The 25,569-nt window shown below is 41.9% G+C and overlaps 1 protein-coding gene across 2 annotated transcripts in view; it reads right to left on the reverse strand.

The window, feature by feature from the left end:
- Positions 1–2,767: 2,767 nt before the first annotated feature.
- megf10 (multiple EGF-like-domains 10) overlaps positions 2,768–25,569 on the reverse strand; it is a 116,864-nt gene continuing 94,062 nt past the window's right edge. The window contains exons 12-25 of one of the 2 annotated variants that reach the window (XM_045693502.2): positions 25,390–25,553; positions 17,972–18,074; positions 14,005–14,151; positions 11,294–11,428; positions 10,807–10,935; positions 9,054–9,182; positions 8,748–8,876; positions 8,319–8,447; positions 7,718–7,945; positions 7,264–7,403; positions 6,304–6,427; positions 6,093–6,137; positions 5,784–5,987; positions 2,768–5,578 (exon numbers count right to left, since the gene is read on the reverse strand). In XM_045693502.2, coding sequence (XP_045549458.1) covers positions 5,412–5,578; positions 5,784–5,987; positions 6,093–6,137; positions 6,304–6,427; positions 7,264–7,403; positions 7,718–7,945; positions 8,319–8,447; positions 8,748–8,876; positions 9,054–9,182; positions 10,807–10,935; positions 11,294–11,428; positions 14,005–14,151; positions 17,972–18,074; positions 25,390–25,553 — 1,973 coding nt within the window. In that variant the 3' untranslated portion in view covers positions 2,768–5,411. Of the gene's footprint in view, positions 5,579–5,783; positions 5,988–6,092; positions 6,138–6,303; positions 6,428–7,263; positions 7,404–7,717; positions 7,946–8,318; positions 8,448–8,747; positions 8,877–9,053; positions 9,183–10,806; positions 10,936–11,293; positions 11,429–14,004; positions 14,152–16,297; positions 17,676–17,971; positions 18,075–25,389; positions 25,554–25,569 lie in introns of those variants that run through there. The other variant, XM_014143939.3, reaches the window with a different exon arrangement.

A 25,569-nucleotide genomic window follows, 5' to 3' on the forward strand; every position in this document is an offset into this window, starting at 1 on the left:
CATCCTGTCCTCTTCCCTTTCTGATATTCTGCATAGCACCAGAGACATGTAAAAGACAGGTCTGACCTCTCCCCTCTCTGGGCCCCAAGTGACTGAGCCCCAGCTGAGGGAAGAAGTGCAACTGCCAACACCAGAGTCCAAAGAGATACATTCTAATAAGTATATCACATAAGCATATTATGCAGGTAAGACATATTAATTATCTATGTTACCCAACTAATTCTGATTCATCCGCCACAAGAGTTAAGGTTAGGGTTAAGGTAAGGGTAGCAGTGTTGTGGTCGAGTCACTTAAACTCGAGTCCCAAGTCCCCTGTGCTTGAGTGGAGTCACTAGTTCCTATGGCTGAAATCAAGTCTAAGACCATTGAGTTACGAGTCCATCAATTTAGAACAGGTCTTTATTATGCAATTGTTTCTAGTCACCACCATGGCAGTATATTGCCACTCCTTAATGAAAAACCTCACCTAATTTACTATTCATCACTACCTCACAAGTTATACTCAATACCTGTGCTTGAATACTTACACTGAACAAAAATATAAACACAACAGGCAAAAACTTACAGTTCATATAAGGAAATCAGTCAATTTAAATAAATTCATTAGGCCCTAATCTATGGATTTCACATGACTGGGAATACAGATATGCATCTGTTGGTCATAGATACCTTATAAAAAAAGGTAGGGGCGTGGATCAGAAAACTAGTCAGTATAAACCACCATTTGCCTCATGCAGCTCCATTTACATACAGTTGATCAGGCTGTTGATTGTGGCCTGTGGAATGTTGTCCCACACCTCTTCAAATGCTCTGTGAAGTTTCTGGATATTGGCTGGATAATGGAACACACTGTCATACACATCGAGCCAGAGCATCCCAAACATGCTTAATGGGTGACATGTCTGGTGAGTATGCAGGCCCTGGAAGAACTGGAAGATTTTCAGCTTCCAGGAATTGTGTACAGATCCTTGCGACATGGGGCTGTGCATTATCATGCTGAAACATGAGGTGTTGGCGGCAGATAAATGGCACAACAATCGGTCTCAGGATCTTGTCACGGTATCTCTGTGCATTCAAATTGCTATCGATAAAATGCAATTGTGTTCGTTGTCCATAGCTTATGCCTGCCCACACCATAACCCCAACGCCACCATGGAGCACTCTGTTCACAATGTTGACATCAGCAAACCGCTCGCCCACATGACACCATGCATGCTGTCTGTCATCTGCCTGGTACAGTTGAAACTGTGATTCATCCTTGACGAGCACACTTCTCCAGCGTGCCAGTGGCAATCGAAGGTGTGCATTTACCCACTGAAGTCAGTTACGACGCCAAACTGTAGTCAGGTCGACATGCAGATGAGCTTCCCTGAGATGGTTTCTGACAGTTTGTGCCGAAATTCTTCAGTTATGAAAACCCATAGTTTCATCAGCTGTCCCGGTTGCTGGTCTCAGACAATCTCGCAGGTGAAGAAGCCGGATGTGGAGGTCCTGGGCTGGCGTGGTTACACGTGGTCTTCAGTTGTGAGGCCGGTTTGATGTACTGCCAAATTCTCTAAAACGATGTTGGACGTGGCTTATGGTAGAGAAATTAACATTCAATTATCTGGCAACAGCTCTGGTGGACATTCCTGCAGTCATCATGCTAACTGCACGTTCCAGCAAAAGTTGAGACATCTGTGGCATTGTGTTGCCGGACAAAACGGCACATTTTAGAGTGGCCTTTTATTGCCCCCAGCACAAGGTGCACCTGTGTAATGATCCGCTTCTTGATATGCCACACCTGTCAGGTGGATGGATTATCTTGGCTTGGTTAGAAATGCTCCCTAATAGGGAAGTAAACACATTTGAGCACAACATTTGAGAGAAATACGTTTTTTGTGCAAATGGAAATTTTGGGGATGTTTTATTTCAGCTCATGAAACATGGGACTTTTATATTTTTGTTCATTGTATTTACTACACAAGTCAAACTCTTAGCTACTTATTTGTAATCACCTACTGATATTTGTGTAGGTTTTTTATTGCATACTGAAGACTAAAGGTTGACTTGTCAGATCCTGGCTATGGGGTGCAGGGGGGAAAGTGGGAGGGTCGAGAAAGATGACGTTCAAAGACAGACTACTTTTCTATAGTCAAGGGGAGAGAGAGATAAATAGCTAGACTGTTGCTTTACTATTAAACTCAATACTAGTATTGTTTTCAATTTCGTAAAGAAGTTTCTGTTTCTCAACTAGGCAAAGCAAAATAGTAAGCTGCTGACTGGTGGTTACGGGGAAGTGTATGCTATGATCGGAGGCGGTGCCGGAACATAGCCTGCCTTGCCACGATCATTTCTTGCCCCCCTCCCCCCCGCAGCTCATCAGCTGATGTCGGCTAAGTGTGCCGGGTGTGGCACGTCCTTGCCACTGCTAGAAAACAGAACCCTCGTTGCTCTGGGCACCTAGTGCTGCTAATATTCTGCTTATCGTAACCTATCCAGTCCAAGTGCAAATCCAAGTCACGAGAAGGCAAATCCAAGTCACCGATGGTTGAGTCCAAGTAGAGTCACAAGTCATGAAAATCGGGACTCGGGTAGAGGTTAGGGTTAAGGCCTCCCAAGGATCCCAGATAGCACTGACTGTTCCAAAACGTTGTGTCAAAGACAGTACAGTATTGGGTTAGAAACTCTGTAATTGCGTCCTGTGTCCCCAGGTGATGCCATCTTCATCACTTCTCACTTTTTTTGTTAGCTTATGCATCATTAATTTATGTGCCATGAACGCAGGTCACATTTTTGTCATTTTATTGAAAAGCATTTGCAAATACAGTACATGTAACCTATTAAAAAACAAAAAAGAGACAAAATGCATTATTGAGCATGTGTAACAAGTGGTATTAAAATGAAATCATTGTCATGAGATTTCTTTGGGGAGGAAAAATGTGTGAAACTTTTTGAAAAAGTCTAAGTAGAATAGGGTGATTGAAAAGAAACAAGCAAAAATATGTGTATATACATTTAGATTTACATGGGTCCAATTTGTCTGAAAAATATCAATAGCCTACATTTTCAATAACACTATTCCTGAATTGTATTGTTTTTTAGTGACATGTTATTTATAACGCATTATAAACAATTAATGCTATAAAACAATATATTGTTTGAGTGAATAGTGTTGTCAGCCTTCAAGAAACCAATGTCAAGCCACTGTCAAACTGTCATCTTGCTTCCTTGTGAACCTTGCCATTTGTAAGAGAACAGGGATTTAATTATTATGGAATTCTTTGTAATGAAAATAATTGAGTGAAATCTAGTCTTATCTACAGTTTCATATTTATGCTATTCTGATTGGACCTCGAAGAACAGAGCACAGGGTGTGATATATTAATAACATACAAAAAGGAAGGCATGGTGTGTTGTTGATTTATTTTTTTTACATCAACACCAAACATCACTTCTCGTTTTCAAGTGATTACAGCTATATACATCATTTTTGTACAAATACATTTCATATCTGGCTCAGAATAGTTTAAGACTTGTGGATGTCTTTTAGGCCATTCATAATGCGTGAAAAGACATGCAGAATACACAGAGTTCTAAATCTAATGTTGAACAAATCCAGTATTTATGGAAATGTAGGCCTATACAGTTTTAATGGAAATGTAGGCCTATACAGTATTTATGGAAATGTAGGCCTATACAGTTTTTATGGAAATGTAGGCCTAGACAGTTTTTATGGAAATGTAGGCCTATACAGTTTTTATGGAAATGTAGGCCTAGACAGTTTTTATGGAAATGTAGGCCTATACAGTTTTTATGGAAATGTAGGCCTAGACAGTTTTTATGGAAATGTAGGCCTATACAGTTTTTATGGAAATGTAGGCCTAGACAGTTTTTATGGAAATGTAGGCCTATACAGTATTTATGGAAATGTAGGCCTATACAGTATTTATGGAAATGTAGGCCTATACAGTATTTATGGAAATGTAGGCCTAGACAGTTTTTATGGAAATGTAGGCCTAGACAGTATTTATGGAAATGTAGGCCTATACAGTATTTATGGAAATGTAGGCCTATACAGTATTTCATGTGAATCTTGAATTTGTCTCATTATATTGTTTTTTGATCAGGTCTTTCATGTCATTGCGATGCAAAAGTCCAGCTTATGCATTATTACTACAAATTATTTATTATTTCTTTCTTTAAATGATACTGAGCCCTTTTAATTGCACTGCATAAAAGTTCCATTACTATTACATACTTTAACAACAGAGTACATCATATTAATAGTTTTCCTGTTCTAAATTTTATTAAAAGTCAAAACACAATTTCACAGGTAATTGCCAATGAACTCATAGTTTATCTAATTATCTAATATTGGAGATATTTAATAATCTGGAGATATTTTAGTGGTCCTCCTTCAACATGCCCTCATAACCAGGAATAAAACCCCACTCTTTTTCACAATTGAATTGACATAATGGTGACATGGAATGTTACGGTGTTCTGCAGTCAGTTGTATGACCTTCCAGGAGGTTATAACAGGCTTTATGTAATTCTTATGAAGTATTATGGCAATACATTTGAACTTGTTCTCACAACAGTAACTGACACAAAACTCTAACTGCTTATAGTAACAGACCTTTAACAGACCTCAAACTGTGCGATTGAATGCTTGCCACAATTCAACTATTTGCTCATAATCCACCACTAAAAGAGCAAAAGGAACTTAAAAGAAAAGTTTTACTATGACTTACTATGGCACTTAAACCTTTGGTTACTTTAGTATTGATGTCAGACTAAAAAAAGATTAAGATTTGTCAACAACAATAACAGTTACATTGTCTAACAAACAAACAACAATGCTCAATCGTACAGTACTAATAACAAAAAACAAAGGGGGGAAAAAAATTACGGAAAAAACGGTCTAAAATACTGGTAACTGGTTAATTAGCGGATTCCTAATACTGTTAAAATTCACTTTCAGTGTTACAATAATAAATTGAGGTTTGTTTTGTATACTATAGATTTTAAAAGGCAGGTGATGAGTCCCCAGTGATTGAAATGATTTACTGAACACTTCATATAGGAAAACCTGTAAAAAGCTGTATATCGATATTACTCAAGCACCTCAAAATACCAAACTTTTCACAAATAACAGTCATGTCTAAATTGATAAAGAAAATTGTGAATGTGACACTTGAGGCAACATAAGAGTTCCTCTCTCTGAAAAAAAACGTGATTAAGAATGATTATAGTGATAATAAAAAAACAAATGCAAGAAAACAATGGTGCAGCGAATGAGCATACAGTATGCCAGCAAATGAGGAGCATTCATTGGCTGAGCCATGGGTAGAGGGGGTGGGGTCCTTGTTGAGTCTCTGGAAGCACATTCGCTTGTCCAACTCCTAGTGGCGGGATTCTCTGGTAGCTCATTCGCTGTCTAGTTCCTTGTGGGGTGACGGGGGGCTGTCCCGCGTGGGCAGGAGATCATAGTGACAGGGGATGTGGCTGTTTTTTGGTAGGTCGTACGGGTCCTGGCCAAAGGGGCCGTGACCGTTGCTGTTCCCAGGTGAGTGGATGGCGTTGACAGTGGGCTCTTGAAATACAAGCATTTTCAGATACTGTTAGCAACATAGCAATGACACTATTATTTTCAAACTTTGGGAATACTCATTTAATCTGAGTTTGTCTAACAGTATCACCCCCTCCCACATTTTTTTTTACCAGACAGGACCTTCAATGGTCATAATGGATAGGTATAGGCTAAAAATAAGAGAAACAAAAATCCTACTGTTCCTCACCGACTTCGTAGACGTTCTTATTGGTGGGGCTGGTGTTGTTGATTTCAGCATAGGGCGAGTCTCGCCGTGCGGGTGACTTCATCTCAACGTAGCCGCACTCTACTTTGGGCATCAGGAGGGGTGGGTCCTTGATGGTGGCGTAGGGATTCTCTGAGCTGTTGAGGGAGCAGGAGCTGGCGTGATAGGGCGTTCCCTTCACCAGGTCTGAGTGACAGAGAAAAAGTCAGATATGGAATTCAAATTCAAACTGACCAACCTGTGTTTTATTATATACAGTATATGATATGATATACAGTAATAAGAGCCTACCTCTCATGGATTTCCCCATGTATCTTCGGTCCACTCCATAAGCTCCTGGTACAATAAAGAATGATATGAGAAATATATAAGTACATTATAATGATACATACAGCATTAAAACCACTCACTTTAAAACAAGTGTGCAATATGTTTGTGTGTGTGTGTGTGTGTGTGTGTGTGTGTGTGTGTGTGTGTAGTGTCCTGGTGTGTGTGATCTCACCCAGCTCGTTAAAGCAGCCCCCCTGTTTCCAGTCGGCAGGCAGGGTTCCAGTGTGGTCCGCTATGGGAAGCCTCTTCCTCTGGTCCACGTTCTTCAGGTTCACAAACAACTGGTTGTTCTTAGCCTTAAATACATCCCAGAACACCGTGGTTATGGTAATGATCCAGGCTTTTAACACATTATATGGAATTAATGATAATTATTGTTAGCTGTATGCTTTTGTTTTGGAAAAATGCTATTAGACAAAGTACAGTACCTCCATATATACAGTACCATAAGTATCAGCATGCAAGTTTCAAGATCTTTATTGTCACGTGCTGTGCAGTTTTTTTATATGAAGTACAGTGAAATGCCTGTCTTGTGCAGTAGTACTGTATCTTATGTCGCCCTTTCCTGTAGTCAATGACCAAAAGTGACCTCTTTGGCCTCATGGGTGGAATGTTATTAATATTTTTCATAATTTCATAATTAATAAATATACTTAAAAAAAAAAAGAAAATACAGTGTTTCTTTGTCAAACAGTTTTGTTATATTTCAGTCTTCTGTGATGTATATAAAGTGTAATATTGGGATGCAAACTCAAAATGGAATATATTTCAACTCTATATCTGACACGGCACAGGTGTTTTCTTTTCTTAAGCCCATAACCATGTGTGTGAAGTTTATACTTTTGTTTCAAAGTAGATTTGTTTAAGCTACCAAGACTGTGTGGCCCTGATTCAGCCCACTGCAGTAAAAGGTTTTAACGTTGAAAAAAACAACTGTATCATCTCTATGATTCCATGAAATAAAAAAATCGATTATATTTTACCTAGCGCTTTTCACCCGTCATGAAAATGTAGTTCAATAGGGAGGGTTTGTAAATGGTGTACTAAGGGAATTGGCAAACTCAGTACACAGTTAAATGGCAAATATACCATCAAGCTAAGCTATCACAAGTCCATTAAAAAGGGGTCTCACCTTTCCATAGGGTAGGTTGTTGACATGTGGGGGACTAGTGCACTGGGTCAGAGTGTGGTAACTGGGGTTAGAGAAGTAGTTGCTGTTGGGATGTCTGTTGGGATGTCCGGGTGTCTGACTTGTTTGTGGGTGCGATGCATCTGAAAGACAGAGATAGACTGCATACTTAAGTCAGAACTAAAAACCCTTTCATCACAAGTATAGCCACATTAGAATAAATGCTAGTAAGGGGCAGTGGCTATTCATTTCTGTTGCAACTGCAGTAGGAATTTAAAAAAGGGCTATTTTAAATGTATTTCCTGAACCGAGCAGGGACAAAAAATATTTTCTCAGCACTGTCATAGTGATATAATTTGACCACAGGATAAAAGTATGTGCAACTGAATTAAAAATATAGATAAAAGATGAGGCTATAGTACCGCCAAATCACTAAGGCAATGGTGCCTATGCTTACCGGTGATGGCGTAGTCGGCGGCGACGCGGATGGTGGGTGTGTAGGTGACAGCGGGCATGGTGGTCTCCTTGCCCTTCTGCTTCTTCCTGTACACAATGAAGAGGAGGAGAAGGAAGAGCACCAACAACACCAGGATGATGATTCCCGCAATGACGCCGATCTGGTAGGAGTCCACGGGCACTGCAGCGCTAGTCAGGCTGTTGGGGTTTCCCACGATCACCACCCCGGCTATGAAGTGGAAGAAGGATTAAGTTAGGTCTAGGACATATTCAATTCAACTAACTCAACTTTATTCATCCCCTCAGTAGCTATTGTTAGAGTGCAGGTGCCTTAATGCTACTTATCTTACTTTTACAGATTTGCAAGGGGACACTAACAAGGGCCTAGTGGTAGGGGCTAAGGATCAGTTTGGTATTGGGCCAGTATATTGATATTGTTCTTTGAGCAGCCGTTACGTGTCTGAGTCTGATCCTAAAGGTGCCAGGTTTGAATCACGCCTTGAAACCTTGCACCACCAAATAAACGCCACATTGGTGTCAGCAGTAGGATTCAAAACCATCTTATCAATGCCAGGTTTGTTCTAATATGTAACGGTCTTCACCTTGGTCACACCTCACCCCCTTCCAGCCGGGGTTGCAGTAGCAAGTACCCGTCATGTGGTCACAGGTGGAGTTGTTCAGACAGTCGCAAACCTGACGACAGCCGTAACCATAGGAACCAGGGGGGCATTCTGGGAGCAAGCAAGGTAATCGACAAGCATATTACAATCAAAGTTACTCACTTATTCTTTAACCATGCATTACTGATGTACAACACTGTACAGGAGAACTTGTCATGCTTCTCTGAGTTAGAGTCAAAATCACTACAATGCCAGTTAATTTAGGAGAATAATTGTAACATAAAGAGACAACTATTTACATTATGAGAATATTTCAATAACATGATTTTTATCCCAGCTCTCATTCCTATCATGTATACCCTGTGTTCTGTAGTTATTCTGATGACACATAATCCTGTGGGGTAAACTCACTTTGCTCACAGTGGCGTCCCATGAAGCCGGTCCGGCAGGTACAATGGCCAGAGATGTGGTCACAGTCGGCTCCGTTCTTACACTGGCAGGTCTGGGAACAGTCCTTACCATAGAAGCCCAATGGACAGCCTGTCATGGATTGATATACTATCAGTCTTAGGTCAGCATTTGATTGAAGTGTGGTCACATACAGCCTGTTATGAAATATATTTTTACACAGGATCTAAATACAAAGTTTTATGACACTGTGTCATGATGAGGTGGGCAGTGCTAGATGGGGTGTGTGCTTGTGTGTGTGTGACTCACGTTGTGTACAGTAGAGGCCCGTCCAGCCCGGGGTACACTTGCACTCCCCGTCATAGGCACTGCAGTAGGCCCCGTTGTGACAGTTACACGTATGGATACAGTTGGGCCCCCACTGACCAGGGGGACAGGCTGAAAGACAAGGACAACAACCACAGTATGAGAGACACTGACCAGGGGGACAGGCTGAAAGACAAGGACAACAACCACAGTAGGAGAGAACGACACAACAATAGCCTCCTGGCTAGTGGCTATAGCCTCAAATATATCATATCATACACGTCAGCAGTCCCCCAGCCAATAGCCTGGGGGCGATGTCACAGTACACTAAAAGATGTTTACAGCACACACTATACAGAGTGGGGATTGAAAGCAGCAAGGTGTGTGAACTATCTTGCTAACCAATGACAATATTTGAGCCAATGAGCAACGAAGAACCAGGACGAATAGAAAACCAGCGGACCCTAGGTATTGAAAAGTCTCAACCAAAAAGACGTATTTTCAACGTCTTGTGCTCATAGGGTAAGGACTAGGAATGAACCACAGAAGTATTTCTATGGGCTGAAAATCCATGTATCATGAACCAACACCAGAGGGAGCCATAGTACATCAATCCCCAGACTGTCAGACACACTACTACACCCAATAGTGCCCTATTATAAACAGAAAATGTTCTCTCTCAGAATGTCTTCCCAGGAATTCGTCCTGGAAAGTCCATGATGTAACATTATGCTGGGCGAAAGTTATCGGGCTACACAAGTGGTCGGCGTCAATACTACTTGACACTCAGAATGCGAAGCATGTCGCCCCACGTCTGTGATGATGAGGCAGCCCATGCAGGGTATCCCAGGGTCCTTTAAGACTGTGATGAGTTAGGGGGTCATGAGAGGTCAAAAGGGGTCACGGAGGTCTCCTCACTTGGCAGTAATGTGAGCCAGGCCGAGGGGCTAGCGAATGTCAGCGCCTTAGATAATGGTGTCAGAGACAGGTAAATCTAATGTGGAGAGTGTCTCACTAAAAACACGTTCAGAGTCAGGGGTCGCAGTAAGTAGCACCTGTGGTCTGTCTTAATGGGCATTAATGGAACTAGGGAGTTTAGTGGAGCTGGTGAGAGGCTTGTCAAGTAGATTAGCAGAGATGGTAAATGTATACAAAATGGAAGTGTTAAAAGTGTTTTTGGTGTAATTAATCTAATGGTTTTGTAATTTGAGTTGTTTTGCTAAATTTATTCATTTTCTGTTATAGAAGATTATGACTTGCAGGACTTCTGACATGACTTGGTAGAACAGAGCAGGGAAATACTGGATTAGGAAATGTTCTTTAGCATGGAATGTTATCCAGATTCTAAGGATAGGATATACAGTATGTTCAACATATTCTGACATATTCTACCAATCCTAAGAAACAAACCTAACCCACAAAAGAAACAAGTTAATGTTAGATCCATATTAAATCTAAGAAAACAATAGGATATCTCTCCAAAATTGAATTTCAACTAATTTGCTGAATTTACCTAATTAAATAAGATGAACTCTACCATTCTGGGGATGCAGATAGACATGGTCACACAGGCTTTTTACAAGACATTTCTGTGCCGAAACCAAGCCAAACCAAGCTGTAACGAGCTGTGGTGGATGGTTACACATCCTGTATAGTTTCTTCAACAATGCTAAAAGGACATTGTGGGGAAACGTGAACCAGCATAGTTTGGTTCAGAATGGCACAATAGTGTGAAAAGTAATTTGAGAGTTCTCACGTTGTGAACAGTCGCTTCCAATCCAGCCGGGGTAACACTGGCACGAGCCGTCGATGGGGTTACAGGTGCCGTTGTTGGTACAGGTGCACCCCCACGCACAATTCTTCCCAAACCTACCACTGGGGCACACTGGGGGAAAAGGGCAAGAGAGTGTGAGACACAACCTTTAAATCAACATGTGAGTCAACAACCCTTACTGGCCAAAGAAGAGTCAATGGTATTTTTCATAGCGGAGAGTTACGCCATATCACATTCATGAATAACTCGAGGCAATGTTTTCATATCTACTGCCACATGACCACTGTATCACTATAATGCACATTAATTATCCCAGTCTATCAGGTAAGTAGCCTTATGAAGGAAATAATTTATAAAAAAAACACATTTATGGAAATTACTTGGATAAAGCACTCGGACACGGTATAGCCTGTACTGAAAAAGGTGTCATACAAGGTTATGTTTGAGTGTCATACTGGGTATCACTCACCTTCGTTGCAGAGGGCTCCCTTGAACCCTGGGAGGCAGTCACACTGGCCAGAGACATGGTGGCAAGGTCCAATGCTGTGGACACACTGGGGACAGGCCTGGCTGCAGCGGTGGCCAAAGTAGCCTGGTGAACAGACTGGAAGGACAGGTTGAGAATAATGAGTCAGACTTAAGAGTGAGACACATACTGACTTGAGATATTATACTGTATGTAACTGTAGTATGAATCACGCATTGATGTCAATGGAAGGATTTAGGACATTTCTAGTACAAAATGGTTGCTGCATATCACCAAGCTGGGTGCCAGGTGGACAGGGCGAGTTAACCCTCTATCGGGTTGCAAAATTCCAGTAACTTCACAAAATTCCCAGGTTTTCCAGAAATCCTGGTTGGAAGATTACCAGAATATGGTAGAATAAGCAGGAACTCCAGGAATCCACCAACCGGGATTTCTGGAAAACCTGGACATTTTGGGAACATATTTATATGTGCTGTATTTACACTGAGTGTACAAAACATTAGGAACACCTTCCTAATATTGAGTTGCACCTCCTTTTGCCCTCAGAAGAGCCTCAATTCATCGGGGCATGGACTCTACAAGGTGTCGAAGCGTTCCACAGGGATGCTGGCCCATGCTGACTCCAATGCTTCTCACAGTTGTGTCAAGTTGGCTGAATGTCCTTCGGTTGGTGGACCATTCTTGATACACACGGGAAACTGTTGAGCGTGAAAAACCCAGCAGCGCTGCAGGTCTTGACACACTCAAACTGGTGTGCCTGGCACCTATTACCATACCCTGTTCAAAGGCACTTATATTGTTTGTCTTGCCCATTCATCCTCTGAATGGAACACATACACAATCCATGTCTCATGGCGTAAAAATCCTTCTTTAACCTGTCTCCTCCCCTTCATCTACACTGATTGAAGTGGATTTAACAGGTGACATCAAAAAGGGATCATAGCTTTCACCTGGATTCACCTGGTCAGTTTATGTCATGGAAAGAGCAATGTTTTCCTAATGTTTTGTACACTCAGTGTATATACAGTACCAGTCAAAAGTTTGGACACACCTACTCATTCAAGGGTTTTTCTTAATTTTTTACTATTTTCTACATTACAGAATAATAGTTAAGACATCAAAACTATGAAATAACACATGGAATCATGTAGTAACCAAAATTGCTAAATGTAGTAACCAATACAAATCAAAATATATTTTAGATTGTTCAAAGTAGCCACCCTTTGCCTTGATGACAGCTTTGCACACTCTTGGCATTCTCTCAACCAGCTTCACCTGGAATGCTTTTCCAACAGTCTTGAAGGAGTTCCCACATATGCTGAGCACTTGTTGGCTGCTTTTCCTTCATTCTACGGTCCAACTCATCCCAAACCATCTCAATTGGGTTGAGGTTGGGTGAATGTGGAGGCCAGGTCATCTGATGCTCACTCTCCTTCGTCAAATAGCCCTTACACAGCCTGTAGGTGTGTTTTGGGTCAATGTCCTGTTGGAAAACAAATTATAGTCCCACTAAGCACAAACCAGATGGGATGGAGTATCGCTGCAGAATGCTGTGGTAGCCATGCTGGTTAAGTGTGCCTTGCATTCTGAATAAATCCCAGACAGTGTCACCAGTAAAGCACCTCCACACTATCACACCACCTCCATACTTCACGTTGGGAACCAAACATGTGGAGATCATACGTTCACCTACACTGCGTCTCACAGACACGGCGGTTGGAACCAAAAATCTCAAATTTGGACTCATCAGATCAAAGGCCAGATTTCCACCCGTTTCTTGGACCAAGCAAGTCTCTTTCTTCTTAATGGTGTCCTTTAGTAGTGGTTTCTTCGAAGCAATTCGACCACGAAGGCCTGATTCACCCAGTCTCCTCTCAACAGTTAATGTTGAGAAGATGTGGATGTTACTTGAACTCTGTGAAGCATTTATTTGCCTGCAATCTGAGTTGCAGTTAACTCTAATGAACTTATCCTCTGCAGCAAAGGTAACTCTGGGTCTTCCGTTCCTGTGGCGGTCCTCATGAGAACCAGTTTCATCATAGCGCTTGATGGTTTTTGCAACTGCACTTGAAGAAACTTTCAAAGTTCTTGAAATTGTCCAGATTGACTGACCTTCATGTCTTAAAGTAATGATGGACTGTCATTTCCTTTGCTTATTTGAGCTGTTCTTGCCATAATATGGACTTGATCTTTTAACAAATAGGGCTATCTTCTGTATACCACCCTGTACTCCACAAATTAACTTTTAACAAGGCACACCTGTTAATTGGAATGCATTTCAGGTGACTACCTCATTAAGCTGGTTGCAAAGTTGCCATCAAGGCAAAGGGTGGCTACTTTGAAGAATCTAAAATATATTTTGATTCATTTAACGCTTTTTTTGGTTACTACATGATTCCATATGTGTTATTTCATAGTTTTGATGTCTTCACTATTATTCTACAATGTAGAAAATAGTACAAATAAAGAAAAACCCTGGAAGGAGTAGGTGTGTCCAAACTTCAGACTGGTACTATATGTTTATTATAATAATACTAATAATTTGGCTTATATTTGTCCTATTTCAGACTGTACAAGTGTGTAATATAGCCATGTGTGAATTGTTTTTTGCATATATGTTCTATATAAATACAACACAATCACATACAATATGAGCCATTAACACAATAATTGGTCATATATGAGATACTCACTGCGCTGGCAGGTGGTTCCCCGAAACCCAGGCGCACACTCACAGGTGCCCTCATCAGGAGAACAGGAGGCCCCGTTCTTACAGTTGCAAGGGAGGGAACAGTTTGGCCCCCAGCGGCCCTCGGCACATACACTGTCACAGTGGATACCTGGGAACACACTTTCACAGTGGATACCTCGGAACACACACACTTTCACAGTGGATATCTGGGAACACACACACTGTCACAGTGGATACCTGGGAACACAAACAACGTAGGGCTCACGCAAACAAGTCCACACAGGTCTGTCTCCCATTGACGTCAAGGCAATGCATCGCAGTGCTAGAGGCGTCGCTAAAAATCTGGGTTTGATTCCAGGCTATGTCACAGCAGGCTGCGGGAAAGTCCAAGTTGCGGGAAAGTCCAAAGTCCAAGTTTGTGGGAAAGTCCAAGTTGCGTGCGTTTATCTCAACTCTGAATCAGGCCCATAGAGAACATATATAAAGCCTTTATATACTATAAGAATTTGGGTCTGACTTAGGTGTTGTTAAGAAATTGTAAGGCCATCAAAAAATATATGGAAGGAGGGAGGGCTGTTCAACTCATGGATGGTCTAAGTACGGGCAGATGGAGGATGGGTGGCTGGTAGTAGGGACGGGTGTGACAACTAGGAGGGGCCTCACTATCTTCCTGGTGGATGGGAGCTGGAGAGGGGTGTTGGGATGGGATGGTCAGCTGTATGGGGAGGGAAATGGGTACTTAAGGTCTTCCACAACCTTTTTTTTTTCTTCACACATTTCATGTCCAAATTATAGCATTTGTAACCTTAACATTTTTTCCACACTGTGACACTGTATATCCTATTGCTGTTTCTCATGATTGGTATCATTAAAACATGGTGTTATCTTGGTCAAATTCATGTATCTTCTTCTTTTAATCTTCTAAATGAACAATATTGTTCTTGCAAAAGAAAACGTAGACACAGCAATAGGAAGAGAGTGGAGATACGAAGAAAGAGGAGATGGAAGGAAGAAAGAGGAGATGGAGATGGGAAGAGATAGGAGACAGTAATAGGAAGAGAGAGACTGAGATCTTTTAGGCTTTGCCTGTGACCCACCACATAAGCAAAGCTCATGTTTCTAGCATTAACCCAGTCTTTAACTGCAAGTGGGACTTTACTCATTGTTGATGAGTCACTGGTCTCTTATCTTACTGTTTATTTCTATTCTGTTGCCTAGTAACTTTACCCCTACCTATATGTGCATATCTATCTCAATTACCTTGTAACTGAACATCGACTCGGTACTGGTACCCTGTGTATATAGCCAAGTTATTGTTACTCATTTTGTATTTATTCCTTGTCTTAATTTTTTTTTCGATGGAATTAAAAATGTTTTTTTCTGCATTGTTGGGAAGGGCTGTAAATATATTGTATATTCGATAATAAAAAACTTAAAAGGGCCTTAAGTAAGCATTTCACTGTTAGTCTACACCTGCTGTTTACAACGCATGTGACAAATAAAATGTGATTTGATTTGAGTTGACAATGGTAGCATCAGTATCAGTTGGACAACACATAGCATACAAGGGTGAGGGTTAACTAACTCTACACTATAGCCCAAGGTTCTATTCATTCACACAATCACACCGTAGCGAAACATTTTTCAATAGAAAACTAAAACGATTTCAGTACCTTTTCTTCCGTTAAGTGCCTAATGAATACGACCCAGCTGAAGAAGGCTTGGTATTGTAAATCTGCTAATTACAGGGATTGATTTCCAGATTGTTGCAGGGTTTAATACCAGACGGCAGCCTCTTCACCCAATAACTATCTTTTGGCATTTGTTTCATTAGTCCATTGTTGGCATAGTCCCAAATTGTTTTGCTTCTCAGCAATCAAGTTTTCAAGACATATAACTTTCAAAATACACAAATCATCCCCGTATGATGAATTTTGCATCATATGATATAAAATGCATCATACGGGAATGATTTCTGTCAATACCATCTTACTGGCACAGCTCCACACACAAACACAATACTACTAGGCTTTCCAATGCAGCATCTTTCCATTTGTGATGTATTACATTTACCAAATGTGGCTATTTGATTGGACTAGGGCCCTCAGTATTTCCTAACCAAGTGCCCCGACAAGGAAATACTCTGGGCATTAGTTGTAGGCTATAATAAGGCCCAGTCTTGGTAACGTCTCATAGTTTTTTAGTAAACAGAGGTAGCACACATGAAGTAACGTTAAATCGTAGGCTTAGCAAAAACAGAAGTAGAAAGGTTGAAGGGACTCCCACACACTGTGCACTGTACTTGCAAATAGAAATGAAAGTGTAATGTTTTGGTCACATACATGTAGTAGACCTCAGTCATTCAATTTCCCAAACAACATCTACAAGTGAATTGCTCTAATGGTTTATTAACATTAAGCCTGTCAACAAAACATGACATCTTTGTACCCTATCAAACTTCAAACTCTTTTGATGGTCTACATTACTTTCAATTTTGGATGGTGACACACAAGCAGCCCTGTGCCAAATGAGTAATATGATTCAATTTGCCAGCAATTTGTCCGCAAGTGGTTTTAACCTGCATTACAATGCTTCTCACATTCTCTGTCTCTATCAAGGAAGCCATTTTAAAGCAGCAAAGAAAACACACCAAGATTTTTATCTCTAGGACTTAGGAATGACACTAAGTTAACTTTTCCCCCTGAGAACAAGAAATGGAAAGGTGAGACAAGCGATATGGCTCTTTGTTATTGTCCAAGGGGATTGGTTTCAGACTATGACAATAAAGGCCATACAAGAGCAGCACACTAGACTGTCTGGGCACTGTGCCCCTTGGTGGATAGAGAGAATACTTCAATGGGGAGATTGGACACTATAGAGTTTCCCAATTACATTGTCTTCCCCCTGAATCACTTCAACAAAGGCATGGGCAAAGCATGTTGAGCATGTTTATGAAAAAAGAGACAGTTCTCAAACTTTTAAGTGTAAACGCATGTAATATGAGAGAGATATTAACTTGGAGTTGGCAGGACAAGCTGTGACAAAAAAATTGTTTTCTTCTGTTGGAAATTGAACCGTATCTGAGAACCAGGGAGTTCTCCCCCTCCTTCCTCTTCCCTGACTCACTCTGTATTTTCTCACTCTGCCACCTCTCTCTTCCTCTCTCCGTCTTTTTGCCACCTCTCTCTTCGTCTCCCTCACATCTCTCTCTTTTCACTCTTTTCCTCTTACCCTTCCCTCTCTGTGTCAAAGGCTTTCTCCCCCTCTATGTTTCCCTTACCCCTCTTTTCTCATCTCCCTCTGTTTTCTCCCTCTTTCTCTCTCTAACTTTCTCCCCCTCACTTTCTCTCTCCCTCTCTCCCTGCCTCTCTTTCTCCCTTTTCTCTCTCTATCTCTTTCTCTCTGGGTTGTTTTGATTCTCTCCCCTTTTCCTCCATCCCACCCCTCACTTTCTCTCCCTCTCTCTCTGGGATGTTTTGATGCTCTGGGGGTGATAGGCAACAGTGTGATGGAGTGCGGTGCCCAGGCTGGGGGACAAAGGGCTCATTGAGGGGCTGTGTGCGCGTTGCTAGGCGATGGCGGAATGCTGGCGATAAATGTCCGGCTAAGTAGCTTGGAAGAAATGCGTCAGTTTTTAAAGGTCTGACATCAGTATGCTGTGTAGGTATGGACCTAAGCAAAACACGGGAGAAGAGAGGGAAAGAGAGGAGACTTACTGGTGATATACAGTTTTTGTGCCATGCTTACAGGTCAAATCATCCAGAGGCACAGAGGCAGGTGGTATAGTCTTTCAACTACTTTTAACAGTGGTTTAAATTTGAGGCAAAGTCAATAAATATTCCCAACAATTTTGAATTTGGATTGGATGGATGGGTGGGTGGATGGGTGGATAGGATGAATGGACGGATGGATAATCTTGTAAGGAAAGGGATTCTAGCGGGTTCTACAGGTTAGGGCTCCAGACTCACCTGTCCATCCAGCCAGGCAGCGACAGTACCCCGTGGAGGGGTGGCACCCGTCGGCATGGCTACAGTCACAGCGCTCCCTACAGTCCATGCCATAGGTGCCATCCTGTAGAAAACCCAAAAGATGCCGTTTAGACTGATGTTTATTTTTTTATTTTTACATTTTTTTTACCCCTTTTTCTCCCCAATTTTGTGGTATTCAATTGATAGTTAGTCTTGTCCCATCACTGCAACTCCCGTACAGACTAGGGAGAGGCGAAGGTTGAGAGCCGTGCGTCCTCCGAAACACAACCCAGTCAAGCTGCATTGCTTCTTGACACAATGCCTGCTTAACTCGGAAGCCAGCCACACCAATGTGTTGGAGGAAACACCGTACACCTGGCAACCATGTCAGCGTGCATTGCGCCCGGCCCACCACAGGAGTCGCTAGAGCACGATCGTACAAGAACATCCCTACCGGCCAAACCCTCCCCTAATCAAGATGACGCTGGGTCAATTGTGCGCCACCCAATGGGTCTCCCGGTTGCGGCCGGCTGCGACCGAGCCTGGACTCGAACCAGGACCTCTAGTGACACAGCCTTAGACCACTGCGCCACTCGGGAGGCCCTAGACTGATGTTTTGACAGAATCTGCATAGTCAACACACAGTATATTTGGTAAACGTTGTGCATGTACATTAGGCAGCCTTTCCCAGTCCTAGTCCCAGTCTCAGTCCCAGTCTGGTCCTTCAGGTCCTTTGCCTATGCAAGTTTTTGGTTTGCAGTCTGATGTCTTTTCATTAATTTCAATCAACACTATCGGCATATCTATTTATTACCGCCATTACGTTAGCTACTAAAACATTAGCTATTAAAATAAGATCCAACAATAATATAGAGGGGCTAGAAATCCAGGGCTTAAAAATAAAGGTGTCATTGTACGCTGATGATTAATATTTTCTTTTAAATCTACAATTTGGATCCCTCCACAGCCTCATAGAGGATCTAGATACGTTTTCTAACCTCTCTGGACTACAACCAAATTATGATAAGTGCACTATTTTACTTATTGGATTACTAAAAAATACAACTTTTACATTACTGTGTTGGTCTTCACGTTGAAGTGGGCATACTTGGTATTCCTATCCCGAAAGAAAGAAATTATCTCACTACAATACATTTTAATAGAAAGTTGGCAAAAATAGAAAAAATCTTGCTACCATGAAAAGGAAAATACCTGTCTATTTGTGGAAAATCACTCTTTAGTCATATCCCAGTTTATCTATTTGCTGATGGCCTTGCCTACACCCAGCGACTTGTTTTTTTCAATTATATGAGCAAAGAATATTCAATTTTATTTGGAATGGCAAGCCAGACAAAATTAAACGGGCCTATTTATATAATGAATATGAATTCTGAGGGCAGAAATGATTAAATATTAAAGCATTAGACCTCTCACTAAAGGCTTCAGTCATACAAAAGCTATACTTAAATTCGAACTGGTTCTCTAGCAGATTAGTAAGAATGTCTCAACCTGTCACGACTTCCGCCGAAGTCGGCTCCCCTCCTTGTTCGGGCGGCGTTCGGCGATCGACGTCACCGGCTTTCTAGCCATCGCCGCTCCATTTTTCATATATCCATTTGTCTTGTCTTGTTTCCATACACTCCTGGTTTTCATTTCCCCAATTAAGCTACTTGTATTTAACCCTCTGTTTCCCATCATGTTTTGTGTGTAATTGTTTCATGTTGCTGTGGTGTCTTTTTACACGCTTTACTTTTGTTATGTTCCGTGTTTTTGAGCGCATTTGATTTATGTTGTGCTCTCGTTTTGGAACTTTAATAAAGTGCGCCTGTTTACATCACGCTACTCTCCTGCACCTGACTTCGCCTCTTTTACACACGCTGACACATCCTTGTTCAAGAATGACCTTTTCCCCTTTATTCAGATTACAACCTTAAACTTTCAGTTATTTGAAAATTAAATAATCTCCAAAATATCGCTATTTTTAAAACAAGCCATAGAAAGTTGGTTGCAATTTCAGTTTAATCCACCAGAAAAGACAGAACAAATATTATGGTTAAACTCAAATATACTAATTGATAAAAATATATATTTTTGGACAAATGTTTAAAAAAGGTATAATCTTTGTAAATGATATCATAAATAGGACAGGTGGTGTTATGTCACACATGCAGGTAACAAAAATATCTTGAAATGTCTGCTCTACTCAAAAATACCAACTATTCTGAGCATTACCGCAATAATGGAAGAGGCAAGTGGAAAGGGGAGAAAGTAAGGAACTTGTCTGCATTAAAGACCAGAATTGGCTAAAGAAAATTGTGATAAATAAAAAAGTATGCCAGTTTCATTTAAGGACCAAAAAACTTAGATTGTAAAATAGTTAGGAAGAGATTTTCGATGATTCCATGGCACATGGTTTATGAACTGATGTTCAAAACAACGCTGGATTGAAAAGTTTGAGTTTTTCAATTAAATGTTTTATACAATAATTCTTGCAACCAATGTTATATATTATTTCAAGCCGCACTGCTTCTTGACACAACACCCACTTAACCCGGAAGCCAGCCGGAGTCGCTAGCGCGCAATGGGACAGAAACATCCCTGCTGGCCAAACCCTCCCCTAACCCAGACAATGCTGGGCCAATTGTGCACCACGGTCATGGCCGGCTGCGACAGAGCCTGGACTCGAACCAGGTTCTCTAGTGGCACAGCTAGCACTGCGATGCAGGGCTTTAGACCACTGTGCCACTCGGGAGGCCCAACCAATAGAATGTTATATACAGTGTAAGTCAAAAGTTTGGACACACTTCCTCATTCAAGTGTTTTTCTTTATTGCGCTTGATGTTTTTTTGCGACTGCACTTGAAGAAACTTTCAAAGTTCTTGAAATGTTCCAGATTCACTGACCTTCATGTCTTAAAATAATGATGGACTATCATTTCTCTTTGCTTATTTGAGCTGTTCTTGCCATAATGTGGACTTGGTCTTTTACCAAATAAGGCTATCTTCTGTATACCACACTGTACTCTACAAATGAACTTTTAACAAGGTGCACCTGTTAATTTAAATGCATTCCAGGTGACTACCTCATGAAGCTGGTTGAGAGAATGCCAAGAGTGTGCAAAGCTGTCATCAAGGCAAAGGGTGGATACTTTGAAGAATCTAAAATCTTAAATATATTTTGATTTGTTTAACACTTTTTTTGGTTACTACATGATTCCATATGTGTTATTTCATAGTTTTGATGTCTTCACTATTATTCTACAATGTAGAAAATAGTAAAAATAAAGAAAAACCCTTGAATGAGTAGGTGTGTCCAAACTTTTGATTTGTACTGTATAAATAATATATATATTTAAGAGAAAATATAGGGGATTGAAAATGATGCAGAAAATAACTGGTGTTGGAATAGGTTTAAGCAAACACCAGCTCACCCAGGAGTACTCCTATGATTTGGTGAGCTTATTTCATGTGTGTTCAATAAAGACTGTTTTCATCCTCGCCAGATTAAACCAGTGCCCTGGAAAACTCCTGAAACTATGGACCTCGGAAGACAAAACTGCCGATATGAATTATACTGTATGGTATTTCACACTGAGTACTGAGTACTTGTGATGCGTTCTATTAAGGGACACTAACATTAAACATCTGAGTGAAATATTTGTTATGTTTGATTCATTCCACATTTCACTGTATCTGATTTAAATCGTAATTTGACCTCCTCCATCATCACCACCTTGTTTGAAACTACCATTAAACTGACATGCATACTGTATATGGCTTTGTATGCAGATATATGAACAAATCCTCTAGATTTGGAGCTTCTCGACGCCAAGCTATTGGGAAACGAGTCTTAATCCACCAACTCCTGACTTCCTGAATGGTGAGTAGCTCTTGGAAGAGGGTGGATTTGCTAAATCATTACGGAAAGCTGTGGATCAAAGGACTAGCGCTTAGCATAGCATGTGACTGCTCAAGACTCCACCGCAAGTGCTAGAGCTGCAGTTTCTTCAAGGGAGCAATTGGCCACGAAACACACTTTCACAAGTTTCACATTTGCGAGTTTCCAAGTTTCTCACATGCAAATTGGCTGTAAGAATGCTGCTCAACTTCTATGGAGGTCAGATTCAGTGTGACGCAGTTGTTCATTTGTAAATCAGTTGTTCATTTGTAAATCGGGAGATGTCGGAAACAAAAAGTTAGCGCAAGAGGGGAGTGACCTGGGGAGTTCTGAGGTACTGGAAAAAAATCACCTTTATAATACATTTCATGTTATTTGCGTAGTGACATAGAGCAGTACAGTAGAGGCACTTGAAGAAGTTGCACACTTGGGGAACATTTTTAGTAGCCTAGGGTCTGGGAAAAATGTGTCCTTTTCTAAACACATTTCATTCAATTCTATGTCATTTTACATGACTGGAGACTTTGGCAGAATCTTTTTTTTATACAGCACAAATGATCGAAATGACAGGCTACTTTGACACTGACAAACTGAGAATCTAAGATCAGTGAAAATGACCTTGTCTTGAATCCATCAATAGCCTATCCCTAGGTGTGTGGAGACACATATTGTAGGCTACAATATGAGGAGGGAGTTAAAAATGCTTTCCAGTTTCACTGACTGACCCAATAATGCGCAGCTCACTCGCTGGTGATGGCCGATGCTTTGTGGCAAAAGCCCCTCTCTCTGTCTCTCTTTGTCTCTCTCTCTCTCTTTAGTAAAACAATATTTGGAAGTTGATCAGTCAGCATAATATTCGCTTTCAGAAGGAGCCATTTGCTTTCCAACCTGTGTTTTCCCTCGATTGTATTTGAAATATTGAGAAAGGGCTGTTTTGTCTGCATTATGTTTTTTCACTGACAGATTTGCTGCGAGTTCCCGACTGTTGGCTATTGCTTGTTATTGGGCTACAATCCACAGTTAGGCTATTTAAAAAAATAAGCTATTGATCTGTGGCTACATTATAGGCATTCTCATGGTGTAATTGGCTATTCTGAATGATTTCATCAACAGATAGCAGTATTTCAATAACTTTGGCAAATGTATTTCAATTTATCAGGGGTGCTGCAGTTCCTTCAGAACCCTTCGTGCTGCTATGCTTCTATAAGTAAATAAAGGATAAAGTGCAACGCTGGAGAGATGAGAGTTGCATCAACTCATCCTTGACCGCTGGCTACGTCCCTTCCGTCTTCAAGAGAGCGAGAGTTGCACCCCTTCTGAAAAAACCTACACTCGATCCCTCCGATGTCAACAACTACAGACCAGTATCCCTTCTTTCCTTTCTCTCCAAAACTCTTGAACGTGCCGTCCTTGGCCAGCTCTCTTGCTATCTCTCTCAGAATGACCTTCTTGATCCTAATCAGTCAGGTTTCAAGACTGGTCATTCAACTGAGACTGCTCTTCTCTGTGTCACGGAGGCTCTCCGCACTGCTAAAGCTAACTCTCTCTCCTCTGCTCTCATCCTTCTAGACCTATCTGCTGCCTTTGATACCGTGAACCATCAGATCCTCCTCTCCACCCTCTCCGAGCTGGGCATCTCCGGCGCGGCCCACGCTTGGATTGCGTCCTACCTGACAGGTCGCTCCTACCAGGTAGCGTGGCGAGAATCTGTCTCCGCACCACGTGCTCTCACCACTGGTGTCCCCCAGGGCTCTGTTCTAGGCCCACTCCTATTCTCGCTATACACCAAGTCACTTGGCTCTGTCATATCCTCACATGGTCTCTCATATCATTGCTATGCAGATGACACACAATTAATCTTCTCCTTTCCCCCTTCTGACAACCAGGTGGCGAATCGCATCTCTGCATGTCTGGCAGACATATCAGTGTGGATGACGGATCACCACCTCAAGCTGAACCTCGGCAAGACGGAGCTGCTCTTCCTCCCGGGGAAGGACTGCCCGTTCCATGATCTCGCCATCACGGTTGACAACTCCCTTGTGTCCTCCTCCCAGAGTGCTAAGAGCCTCGGCGTGACCCTGGACAACACCCTGTTGTTCTCCACTAACATCAAGGCGGTGACCCGATCCTGTAGGTTCATGCTCTACAACATTCGCAGAGTACGACCCTGCCTCACACAGGAAGCGGCGCAGGTCCTAATCCAGGCACTTGTCATCTCCCGTCTGGATTACTGCAACTCGTTGTTGGCTGGGCTCCCTGCCTGTGCCATTAAACCCCTACAACTCATCCAGAACGCCGCAGCCCGTCTGGTGTTCAACCTTCCCAAGTTCTCTCATGTCACCCCGCTCCTCCGCTCTCTCCACTGGCTTCCAGTCGAAGCTCGCATCCGCTACAAGACCATGGTGCTTGCCTACGGAGCTGTGAGGGGAACGGCACCTCCGTACCTTCAGGCTCTGATCAGGCCCTACACCCAAACAAGGGCACTGCGTTCATCCACCTCTGGCCTGCTCGCCTCCCTACCTCTGAGGAAGCACAGTTCCCGCTCAGCCCAGTCAAAACTGTTCGCTGCTCTGGCACCCCAATGGTGGAACAAGCTCCCTCACGACGCCAGGACAGCGGCGTCAATCACCACCTTCCGGAGACACCTGAAACCCCACCTCTTTAAGGAATACCTGGGATAGGATAAAGTAATCCTTCTAACCCCCCCCTAAAAGATTTAGATGCACTATTGTAAAGTGGTTGTTCCACTGGATATTATAAGGTGAATGCACCAATTTGTAAGTCGCTCTGGATAAGAGCGTCTGCTAAATGACTTAAATGTAAATGTAAATGTAGTTGCAGGCTCATGTCTATCAGCAGAGAGAGAGAGAGATCATAGAAAGTTCATCTAATTCTAGTTATGTGAGAGATACTGGCATGCTTCTCACACAGCCACGGCCAAGCGTTAGGTACAATGTTACGCAAACCATAAACCCGGTACGGCCAAACCCGAACTCTTAGAATATTAGGCCCGGGCTGAAAATCTACTATTTCCCATAACGTTTTTTTTGTGGGGACAGGAGAATTAACGACACTCAAATGAACTTAGATCGCTTTAATTATAATTTGTACGTAAAAAAAAGTACATTATTTTAAATGCCACGAGAGGTACAGGATCCAAATAGGTTCTAGAACAAAACAGTCCAAAACAAAGAGGTGCCAGATTCTGTTCCGGCAGGATCAAGCTCAAATTAAGCACTGGTGTGATGTATATCTAACTGTGCATATTGTAGTTCACAGATCCCTATCAAAGCCAGCATTGTACGCAATGCATCTAGGAAGAGTGTACTGTGGTTTGATCATATCAAAGCTTTCACCACCTTTTTCTCAACTGAAATTAAGTTGAGATAATAATATATATATATGCCTATTACGTTTTACACATTCATCATAATATTATAGGAAGATAATAAGAGTGTTATAATCTATAATGATGTCATCACTGTGCGACAGGGGTGGGTGGGGGGGACAACATCACTTACCTGGCAGTGGAGGTCACACCTCTCGCCCCTCCAGCCGGGGGCACATGTGCACTGTCCGTTGAGGGCGTTGCAGGCGCCCCCGTTGCCACACATACAGGTGAGGTTACACCCCAGCCCCCATGTGCCACTGGGGCAGTTAATGGAGCAGTGCACTCCGTGCCAACCTGGAGGGGGGAGAAG

This window comes from Salmo salar, chromosome 01 (genome assembly GCF_965601325.2).
Source record: "Salmo salar chromosome 01, fSalSal1, whole genome shotgun sequence".
Taxonomy (NCBI): domain Eukaryota; kingdom Metazoa; phylum Chordata; class Actinopteri; order Salmoniformes; family Salmonidae; genus Salmo; species Salmo salar.